This window comes from Patagioenas fasciata, chromosome Z, assembly GCF_037038585.1.
Source record: "Patagioenas fasciata isolate bPatFas1 chromosome Z, bPatFas1.hap1, whole genome shotgun sequence".
Taxonomy (NCBI): Eukaryota; Metazoa; Chordata; class Aves; order Columbiformes; family Columbidae; genus Patagioenas; species Patagioenas fasciata.
Genome location: NC_092560.1, coordinates 32,053,881 through 32,065,958, shown reverse-complemented (window position 1 = coordinate 32,065,958; position 12,078 = coordinate 32,053,881). Strand labels below are relative to the sequence as shown.

Below are 12,078 nucleotides of genomic sequence, written 5' to 3'. Positions count from 1 at the left end.
TACCACGTGTGTATTGCTCAATTTTAGTACCGGCACAAATCTCATCTAGAAAAATTAGTTATATTTTCAAGCCCTAAGTTTATTCAAAGCAAAGTTTCTTATCTACCACGTGTACTCACAGTTTGCATATTTATTTTTTTTTCCCACAGGTGAAAAGGCCTGTTGGTGTTGAGAAAACTTCAAACAAGCAAACGTTTAACAAGTTTTGCACTTAGTCTTACCGAAAGGGTAAAAAACCAAAGATTTTTTCATTCATGGTGTGTCATGGGCAAGTACCTTCACCTGGCCATCGCCACCAAACTGTCCGCGGCAGACTCACCACAACATTCACTGGGGGCGTAACAACCCTGTCATTTTTATTTCCCTGTGGAGTTGTTACCTCCATTGTACAAAAGGATCAAAACTGGCTTTGACTATCTCGCTCCATTTCACCTGGCACAACTTCGGGTACGCAGGTATAAGGGACATTTAACGAAGAGCTGTTGTTTTTACACAACTGAGGATCTGGCGCCTGGCTCCAGCAAGGAGGAATGACTGAGAGACATCGGACTGTGAATTGTTAATGTAAAACACGGTCTTTTCCCAGGATATACACTGATACCTGTATACATACTGATATCTACAAGTTAATTTAGAGGGAAGGGTAGCCAAAGTACCAGGAACGCCTGTCTTGAATAGATTGATAAGGGGAAGGGTACTGTATGCATCAGGGTTGCCTGTAAACCCTGCAGTATCCAACCAATGGGGAACAGCGGAGGGAAATCGCGGCTGGGATTTTGGGGGGATATAAGCAGGGGATTTTTGCCCTATTACGTGTGCCTACCTTTAGGTAGAACACCCAGTGTTGCAATATCGTTACTAGAAAAAATTGCTTTGCTGAGAGATCCTGCCGAGATCTTGCCTGAGCCTATTGCAAAATAATTGTTTCCTGCAGAGGTGACACGAGAAATCTCCGTTTCCAGTCACCAGGAGCTCTTTGAGGTCACCGGCCGCGAAGACGCACGACCTTTTGCGTCAGACCCAGCTCACACTGGGCCCCCGCGTTTGAAGCCGGAAGCGTGTGGGGACGGACTCGGGGAAAAGGAACGGCATGGAGCGGAGGGTGAAGAGCGGGGAGGAGAAGAACGGAAGGCGCGAAACCCTGCGCGGAACGGCCCCGCCCCGCCCCGCCCCGCCCCCGCGCAGGCGCACGGCGCGCGCAGGGGCAGAGCGCGCGAAAATTCCAAACCGGCAGCGCGAGCCGGGCCGCGGGGTAAGGCGCTGGGGAGGGGGCGGAGCCGAGGCCGGGAGCCGGTTCAGCGGCGGGGGGTGAGGGGTCTGTGCGCGGTTCCTCCCACTCCTCCGCTCAGAGCCGGGAGCTCCAGGCCGGCCGCCAACTCCGCGGCGGCGGGGGCCCTTTCTGCTCGCTGAAAGGGGAGCGGCGTTTCCCGCCCGATCCGCGTCCGCCGGGCTCGTCTCTGTGGCCGCGGACGCCCCGTCGAGGCGGAGCGGAGGGGGCGCGGGCAAGGGGACCCGCGCATGCGTGGCTGCGCTGGAGCGGGCCGGGGGTTGTGCGGAGGGCAGGGGGGCCCACTGACTTACGCCGCGGGAGCTGGCGGCGGGGAACCGGCCAGAGGGGATGCTGCGTCGGCACCGAGCGTTCCGGTCTGCCGGAGGAACGCGGCTATGGCGCGGAGGCCGGTGCTGCGCTCGGTTGTACATCCCGTGCGCTGCGCACCGAGCGTCCCCACCCGGGGCTGCCCCCGGACGCGTCCCCCGGTGCTGCTGCCGCGATTGTGTGACCCTGGTTCGGTGCGCCCGCAGGGGAACAGGGTTTGTGCTACGCTTCTCCAAAAAAAGCGTTCAGCTTTTTAGTGAGAATGCCGGTTAGGCTGTGGGCTGTCAAAGATCATGGAAGTATAGAACCATAGACTATCGAGTTGGAAGGGACCCGTAAGGATCATCGAGTTCAGGTCCCTACTCTCCTAAAGGGGCCTAACTTCTTACAGCATAGCAAAAAATGTTGTCAAATCTTTCACGCACAGTCTTTCAGTGAAATTTTGGCAAAGGACTTCAGAATAGTTAGTTCCACTGAAAACAGGTTGGTTTTCTTGGGAGGTAAGGTTTTGAATACATTGATAGACAGGAGGGGAATTTAACCTAGCTATTTTCTGCTGAATAGGAGTAAAGGTAAGATTTTGAAAAAATGCCTGTTTCTGGAGATGAAGGGAGAAGGGAAGAGAAACACATGAACTATTTTGTTCCTTGGAAATATTAATAAAATAAAGTAATCCCTGTTTTGTTTCTAGAAAGGAGACACCTGCCTGGAAAGGATAATATGCTTAGAATCCTGCAGAAAGGATACTAAGTGGTATTTGTACTGAGTAACTCCCCTAACTACTGCAAAAATTGATTTAAGGTATCTCCATCACCAGATTATTTAATGTTTGCACATGGAGGTACCTTTGTCCTCTGGGAGCAGTGTTTTGAACAACCCAGTCTTAGGTTTTTTTTCCTCCTTCCACACAGTGAAGTCTCTGGGGAAGAAGGTGGGATCTTCTATACCTATGTTGCTTCTGTACCTTCTAGCCTGCCAGCTTTGTAGCTTCATAGTAGAAATGGGTGTTGACACACTGATGGCTTGTGGTAATATGTGGTGCCGCATGCATGTTCCAGTTAACAGCTATCACTTGATCAATATCATCTGGTACTGAAAACATTTGAAAAGAGAGAGACTTCCCTATCTGTGCTGTATGCATCTTGCTATTCCCCTTCGTTGTAAGAACTTTGGAAACAGGGCAATGTTATTTTGTGATTCATGTACGTGCTAAGTGCAACTTTAATACATAGATACCTGCCTAAATAGTTTACAGAGAGACAGAGTAAAAGATTTATGGCTTTGTTTCTGATTTAGCAATACACCAACTTTTGTACTGTGCAATCTGAAGCTCACAGACATCTGCTCTGGTCGAGGAACTCCAGTACAGTATGCTTTTACAGAATACTGTCAGGTAGTGTAGCTGGCCTTTTATTCAAACGAAAGGTTAAGGAAGACTAATGCCTCATAAGTGTTGGAAGAAGTTGGAAAACAGCAGGATCTTGAGTATTTGGAATTTTTTTCAATATGTAATTATAAGGATGTGAATCTTGCTTCCCCTCTCCCACCCTCCACCCCCAGTGCAAATTCTATGAACCTTTTTTGTAAAGGCAAAGCTTTATTGTCTGCGGCCATTAAACCAAGAAACATTAAATTTATTTTCTGAGTTACATGGCTTATTTGCTCTGTTATTTGTTTTCATGTCCAGCTTCCCTTCTTTGCTCATTTCAAAAATTGTGTCATCACAATTCATCATCATATGATACCTGAAACAGAGGTTGAGATATTTATCAGAGTATATTGTGAGGTACTGACAAGTCTATTAAAATCTTCTGTCTGTGGAGGTTTGGTGCTGCTGGAAAGCCCTCTTGTTCATCATTTTTCCTCCCTGTTGGGGTCTCTGCCGCCTCCTCTCCCTGTGGATGTTTGTTCACGACTGCCATCTCTTGGGTGGAAGCCGACCTGCAGAAGGCTCATGATGGTTGTTTTCCAGTGATTGGTTTGCAGTGACAATATAAACGCTGCTGTAATTGCTCCTCAGTGGAAACTTGTCTTTAGAAAACATGGCAGTGGGGAAGTATGAGTAGGGAGCAGAACCTGAAGGTTATCTTTTCACTTACAGGCATTTCTGTGCTTTTTATCTTGATATCTTCAGAAAATGAGATCTCTGTGATTCCACGTCTTTATGTCTTTGGCCGCTAGGAACTGAACAGGTTAACCAATTTTAACTAAGTTTGGAAGCAGGCTGGAGGTTTGAAAACAATTATATTCCAATACATTTTGAGACAGACTGTTGTTCCACATGATGTTTGGCAGTAGTTCTCCATCTAGTCAGCACATGCACAATGGCCAGCTGGGTGGTATGTGCGTTAGATTAACCGTAGGATGCCGTGGGTGAAAGTGTTATAAGGGACACCAGTGGAGATGTGGTTTTAAGAGTGATGTTATGGAGAGTTAAAGCAACAAAGGAAAGTACTAGACACAGTTCTGTTAATGAAACAGCCTTGTGTACTCAGTGTACTTTTAAACTGTAATTCCTTTTATTTCTTTTTCCCCAAGCCATATGTTGCAGTATACTGACCTAGAATTGTGAAAGTGCTGATGTTTACAAAGATATCTTTCAAAAGATGGGTGAAGGCTCTTGTGAAGGGTGGGTGAAATAATTTTTGCTTGAAGCAATAATTCAGAAAATGTTAAGAGTCCTTTAATATATATGGAATAATATTTCACATTTACAGGAAGATACATATGTTGCATGAGATTAATCACAAATAAAAATCTTCAGTCTTTGATTTATCAGATTTTTAAATTTTTATTAGTACAATGTATTTTCTGCCGACCTGATCCAAAAATGCACAAGTATATGCTGGGTTCTAAAGATCTCATGTATAAACAGTAGAACAGCTCTCAAAAATCAATTCAAATCTTGAATTCAACAACTTTCACTAAGAAGGGTATTCCCACACTAGATTTTCTGTTTAGTATTATCATAAATGACTGTCATTATTATCAAGGTTGCTAGAGTTATGACAATGGTAATGCTGATTAAAAATCTGTTTTCCTTCGTGTAGCTTTGGAATTAAAAAAACTTTTGTGTCTTGAAAATTGCTGGCACATCCCACCAACTTCTGAGACCACGGTAGGGACAGATAGTTAGTCTACTTTGTAAGTTATAGAAATGTAGAATATGTTAAATATTTTCTCCTTGGTGAGGGCAAATAACTTTTTTCAAAAGTATTTAAAAATTAGTAAGACTTAGTTATGCAGTTCACTGTAGCAATGATACTGATTTTAGATGGCTGTGACAAGTGGTGTGTGATGATTCGGGGTTGAACACGGTATCCCTAATACAAAATACTTTTTATTAGTGTTATTGCAATCATAAACTAATTAAACAAATTTTTAATAAGTCATAAAGAGAAATCTATATTAATTTAACAAAATTAAAATCTTCTGCATTTGGGAGTTTTTAGTTAAAACTCCTTTAACATATTTTCAAGAGTGCTTTTACTCAAACCGTGTAATAGTAAAGGATGGACTCATGTCAGATGATATTTGCCAGAAGGTTCTGATATTGATCTTTTTAACTGTCCATCTTGTGTATGGTTGCAGAGTTCTGACACAGAAATTCTGCACTCATTTTTAACTTTTAATAGAAATTCTATAGGTAAGCAATGCCATGAGTTATATTTTGTAAACTTGCTATTTGTGAATTATACTGATACTGGACACAATCTAAAGACAGATGGCTTACTCAAATGTGATCTGCACAGCATCAGTTAGTTATGGTAATATGGTGAAATAAAGTCTAGGAGGCTACTGCAGCACAAGATACTTCATAAATCTTTGAGAGCAGTAAGTTATTTTTGCTTGCAAATGCAGCAAATCTGATGTTATCAAACATGTATTTTTAGTTTGATTTAAAAAAAAAAAAGGGAAAAAAGTAGACTATGAAATCAGATCAGCACAAATCAGGCTCCTGTAGAGGTGAAGCAGAACAGGCCTTGGAAACTGAAAGTTGTGTGTGAGGTGTGTCAGAAGTGAGAGTCGGACTCTTAGGCTCCTGACTCCTTGAGCCAAACTGCAAAGCTGTCCTTCCTCCCTACTAGTAGATTCACTAGGCATGTTTATTTTATAAATCTTGATTAACTATGTGACAGTATTGAAATACTCCAAACAGTGACTGTAATAAAGTATCATAATATACAACTAAATTGACGTATATACGAGTGTCCAAGGAGAAGCCAAGAGACATATCACTAGCTAATATTTTTTTCCTATGTTGTACATTAGAAGTTCTCATCTATCATCAACTGACCCAAATTCATAGGGAACTCCCCACAGAATACCATAATTATATAGCTTTAATTTCACATAAAGGGTGATGTTGCTAAATTGTGAGGTTTTCATGAACAGATGTGACAAAAATCTTACTGGCAGGTAACAGGATCCACTATTAGCAGATTGAAAAGTACGCACGTGTAGAAAATGCAAGAGTAACTGAGAATTCCCCAGATCAATTCCTCATCGCTTTGAATGTCACTACCCTGTCTGCAGTCTAAATGCCCACATAGCTGATTGTTGCTGCAATATGATTTTGACTGAGTGAATCACTGAAAGTCTTTGCTCTAGATGTGTCTGAGGAAACTTACATCTTCTTGTTTGCGCAGAATGAATAGCCTGATTCAGTGCCTGTGAATAGCATGAAACCTTGTCAATAGACTCCAGGGACAAGTGTCTGTGGGACTTTGTTAAAATAATGTACAACAAAGAGGTGCAGATGTTCATGTGGATGTCATTAAGTTATTTTTAATCTTCTGAAGAATACCCTTTTCTTTTTCTGTCAGGTGTACTTAGTCCCATAAATACATCTTTATTCAGAAGATTTTATTCTGTGGCTATTTTTGGGTGTGACTGGTCAGGGAGAGAGGGCAGAAAAGTATGAGACTCTTAGGTAAGGCTTTTCAATGGCAAAAAAGAAAGCATTCTTGTATTTGCAAACTTGCTTTCATTGTATGTGGAGTATGTGAATTTTGGTAGCCTCAACTATGTTAGAATAAATATGTGTGATTTTTACTCACACTTATGCTGTCACTAGAGTTCATATGAAAGTAAGTTTGCGTGATAAAAACTGGAAAGAAGATGTTTTTCCATGATTGTTGTGTGTTCATTTTCTTTTTAGTAGAATATGGCCCTTCACTGTTGCACAAACTGTTGCGTCATGTTTGAGGAGCTTAAGTTGAATAATGTATTATCTTTGAGGAAATTGGTGAGAAGCAGTGTCATCTAATGGGCTACAACATATGAGATTTGTGTCTTTTATCTCTGTCATTTGTTTCCTCACTGACTTCGAATAAGTCATTTTCTCTTTCCTTACACTTATGTACAAAAGCTCTAACTCTGTGGAACTAAAGAGTTTCAATGCAAGGTGTATGCTTCATTACTGTAGTAAATATTAGAAGTTCTTAGAAAAAACAGTTCTAGAGATTTTTGGAGAAAAGGAATTCACTTAGTGTAAGCAAGACCACTCTGTACACTGTATGAATAACTCTGGATATCAAACCCATAGGCAACATTTCAGCTGTTGTTCAAGTACTTGTGATAGAGTTTAGACCATGTGTCTTTTTATATCTCTGTAAGTCAGGTAAAGCTTGAATTTAGCTAAGTTGTATGGCTTACTAAATAAGCATAATTATTGCTAATATAAAGAGGCATAAATATTGCTAACATGAAGCCCTTTAGTGTGAACTTACAGTTTAATTGAAGAAAGGCTAGTTGTTTTTCTCTGTGTCTGAATAGATTATGTCCCTGTCGTCATCTCCCTCCCATGCCTTTTTATTTTTTTTAATGATGAAACAAATGTATTTTTAGACCATGCTACCCATTTGCAGATTCTTCTCCACAGCATAGTTGGAGAAGATGATGTTCTGGGAGGAACATTTTAGCCTTTCCCCCCTGCCTCCTTTTAGCTTTAGTATGTACAGGCAGAAGTGAATGCTTGTTCCTTGGTATACTAATACAAAGGAATATAGTTTTCTTTTACATTACAGGTCAAATATGACTGCTCTGAAGAGACAAGTGTTCTAACTTGTTGTCTACAAGCTAATGTATGTTCTACTTATGCTTGGAAACTAGGGAATTACTGCCTATGTGTTAAATGCAGGACTTAAAGTGAAACATCTAAAAAGCAAAAAAAAAAAAAAAAAAAAGTTTTGGTGTATATGCAACCCCTCCTCACTGGTAGCTCAGAGTATGTTAACTCTGGAAAGGGAGGAATGCCATTTATCTAATGGTGTAACTTTGAATTTATCTCTAGTTTTTTTTCAGAGGAACTGAATTTTAAGGAAATACTTCATTGTATTCCACTCAAGCAGTATACAAACACAAGTTAATTACAGAGGAGGTTTGTTGATGGGGAAACTTGGTTTCAATTGGTTTTCTTTATAAAGAGAACAGAATGAACAGAATATTTTGGGACATCACCCACCTCTCTAGGAAGCCTGTTCCAGTGTTTGAGCACCCTCCAGGTAAGGAAATACTTCCTCATGTCCAGTGTAACCCTCCCGGGCACAGCTTTGAACCCTTCCCACACATCCCATCACTGGATCCCAGCGAGAAGAGCTCAGCACCTCCCTCTCCACGTCCCCTCCTCAAGAAGCTGTGGAGAGCAGTGAGATTGTCCCTCAGCTGCTTTTTCTCCAAACTAGACAAGCCCAAGGCACTCAGTGCTCCTTGCAGTTCATGCCTCACAGTTCATGCCCTTCCACCAGCTTTTTTCCCCTCCTTAAGGACCGTCACATCCTTTTAAAATTGTGTGCCACAGAACTGCACATAGCTCTCAAAGTGAGGCTGCACCAATGCTGAAAACACCAGGATAGTCACCTGTTTTGACAGGCCAGTTACACTGTGTTTGATGCTCCCCAGGATGCAGTTTGCCCTCCAAGGCTGGCAGGGCACACACTGCCTGACTGGTACTGAGCTGCTGCCAACCAGCACCCCCAGATTAGTTTTTTCTTAAAAAGTGTTGTTCTGTAGAGAAGAGGTTGAAGAAAGCCTTCTAGGCATATGAAGTTACAGTAAAAATATCTAATAGTGGATTTAAGCTGCAGGAGACAGTAATAGCCAGGTGTGAAAGTTTGACTGAGAAAGTGCAGTTTGGTACAGAAATTACTCTGTGTCTAGCTAATTATAATTTGTTCACCTCTTTGCTTTGGCTTACATGAAGCTATATAGGAGCATAAAATTTGCCGGAAGAGGGTAATGAAAACTTAACAGTAGAAGTTTGCATCAGATAGCTCACAAAATACTGAGGGATGTGTTAGCTGGCAGATTTGTTATAGGAAAAGGGTTACAAACAATAAATTACGTCCAACAAGAATTTGCCATTATTGCTGATAGGTCTAACATCTCTGATACAGTGACTTGGTGAGCTCTTATGTGGATAAGCTTATCAGTGTTTTGAAGGCATCATGTGAAATTCAGGCTCCGTTGAGACTAACAAAAATTTTGCTGCTGATATAAACAGAATCAGAATTTCATTCTTTTGTCTTACCGAGGAAGGATACTGAAAGGTGATGAGATGTGCTTCACCTCTTGATTTCTAGAAGGTGATGAAGGTGTGTACTTGTTTGTGCTTCCACTTACCATGCGCAGTATGTCGTTTCTGTATTTTGTCATATATTGTTGCTACCTTTCTGTGGTAGGTCACTGTGGTAGTGATGAGAGGTAAGCACTTCAGATATGGAAGAACAAGCAAGGAGTGAAAGGGTAAGCTAGAAGGCCCCTCTTTCTTTAAGTCTGGCTTGTGTTTCGGAAGACCATGCTGGTCTGCTTAACATCAGCCTGCACTGGTCAAGTCTGGGATTTGCTTCATTGCCTTGAAACAAATTTCCATTTTGTACAAGCATCTGATGCCCTGCTTTATGTGGGCGTTGCTGGGTTTTGATCTAACTGGTCCTGACATTGAAATTCTTTTAAACTAGAACATTGTATGGAGCCTTCTGCAAGAGGCATAAAGGCACTTTACCTCATTGTCTGTTTTATCATCTTAAATTTAGCTTTAAAAAAAAAATGCTTGTGGTGTTGGAGTCTTAAGAGGTTGGTGTATTTCTTGCAGGAGTGATGTCCAGTGGCTTTTGATCAGACTTTGTATTCAATTTGTGCCTAAAAACATACTAATCCATTCCGTAGGCTGGTGATGACATCTTTTCTTTATGGAAGTGATAATCATTTGCCTTGTTGTCCTGTTAAGATTTGTTATGGAAAGTTAACAAATAACATCTGCAAGAATTACCAATATCGCTCCTAAATGTCTTTCTCATCTTTTACTGTTTCCTTGGGTAAAAGATAAGAATTAGATGGATATGCTGAGATATTATTTCTGCCTTTCCCATTAAAGAAGGTTTTATTCTTAGCCTCTTGAAAAGAGATCAGAAGGAAGATCTGCTGCATGACAAGCCTGCCATTGGAAGCAGAAAGTTTTCAAATCAATTTTTGTGTGGTTGATATTATCAGGGAAACTCATAAATAATTTTTTGTTCATGAAGCTTATAGCCTGATGAATGAGGACGAAGAGGCTCTTTTATAATCAGATAGTCCTGTTGTGGAGAGGAGATGTAATGTTTTCAGTGTTTCAGAAAAGGAGATCTCGTATGTAACTCAGCACTGCATACTTCCTCAGGGCTTTGAGTCTTCAGTCCTGCAGGGCAACAGAACACAACTGTAAACATAATTTGGCTGTTTGCAGTATTACTGAGATTAAGCCTCTGCGAGAGGTTTAATACTTACACTCTCCACAGAAGTAGCCTTGCTAGTGGCCACAGTCCCTTAAAGGTCAAAACTTGTCTCTTTTTCCAGTGAGACCTGATAATGTAATTCAGAAAGCAGATCTGACAACTGTTAAAATAGTAATTATCAGAGAAAATACAGGAAACAAATAGAGGAGCGAAAGAGAGGAGTTAATTACTTTCGCCAGGAGAATTATTAGTCTAAATGTTGAATGATAATGCCAACCATCGGCTTGATAGCTATTTAGTTTACCAGATTTTGCATGTTGCTTAGCTGGTGCTGGTTCCTTTCTTTTGAGAAAACTCTGTTCTTCAGTGTTATTTTCAAAGGATGCCATTTGCATGCCATTTGTTTCAGTTCAGAAAGTCTTCATATAAACAGGCACTTTTCTGTAATAGTGGTTTGTTCTCGCTGCAAAGTATCTGTGGATGTAGGCACACAGAGGAATAGGCAAACTTGCTCTTATCCCAAAAGTTATTAAGTGAAAAATCAACACTGTACATAAGAACACTCTTCAGAGTCAAGATGGAAATTGTAATCTAGATTATTTTTGACTGCTGGACTGCCAGTGAGTGTCGATTAGATACCAACCTATAAACCAGCCTGTGAACCTAATTTCTCAAAAAGGGACACTGTGAAAATACAATGACAGGAATAAATTATATGTATTTTAAATTTTAAATAGTCTTTACTACTCTTGGGCTTTTCTGATGTTTCTAAAAAATTACTCACTTTTTTCCTTTAGTTTATTAACTCTTTCTGAATTTATTTTGAGGGAGCTAGTAATAGATATTCTTTAAAGTTGGAAATAAATAATGCTTGATCTTACTACTTAAATATGTATTACATTTCCCTTTTGTTGTTGGCAAGTAAAGGTAGAGTTGTAAAGGTGAAGAATAAAAATATACTTGTGGGAATAAGGTGAAAGAATCTAATAGACATTTTATGTAGTGAAATAATAAATGAGAAAATAGTATGTATGTTCTGGATAACTGCTATTTTTTTTCTTCTGGGATGACCTCAAAATATCATTCATTAGATAGTAAATTTGTGATGTGATTATGATAATCTTTGAAACATTGCAACAGTAAGTTATTAGTCTTCTGATATCAACCATGCTGTGTCATAATCGAGCTAAGGGTGATTAACTAAGGAGTCAAAATCATGATACCTTTTGAGTATGTAATATACTGAAGTGCTTACCTAATATCTAATCTCCTAATTCTTAGTATTAGTCTCCCAATATCTGTTAGAGTAATAAAATGCACAAAAGGACTGTTCTACTGCTTTTGTAAGTGTTAACAACCCTGAAAATAATTTAGAATTTGGAATGTATGTTTATGTGTTCTGTTAGCTCAACGGTGACCTCTTCTGCTTGGGACCTTTAGACCCTGATGTCATATAAGTATTTTAGCCGTTTTCTTGTTTTGTTTTGTCCTCACAAGCTGAGATTGCTGATGGGCAAGATTTGAGAGAGGAGATGGAGTAATGGAAAGCGTGCATTTGGAGTGTGGAGCTATGGTTCAAGGAAAAGTACACAAATGAGAGCTTTATACCTTGAGTGCAAGTTTTTGCCACATTTATTTCAAATGCTGTGACATAAGGCAATATTGTACCTTCATGGTATCTCACAGATACTTCCACTTGAAATGCTTTTATTTATTTAAAAATAACAGCTGAATTTACCAGATTAAAGACAAACTAAGTAATAAAAG

General features: G+C 40.3%; 1 protein-coding gene across 1 annotated transcript in view; it reads left to right on the top strand.

The window, feature by feature from the left end:
* Positions 1-986: 986 nt before the first annotated feature.
* FANCC (FA complementation group C) overlaps positions 987-12,078 on the top strand; it is a 76,021-nt gene continuing 64,929 nt past the window's right edge. The window contains exon 1 of the mRNA XM_065861017.2: positions 987-1,252. Coding sequence (XP_065717089.2) covers positions 1,091-1,252 — 162 coding nt within the window. The 5' untranslated portion in view covers positions 987-1,090. The remainder of the gene's footprint in view (positions 1,253-12,078) is intronic.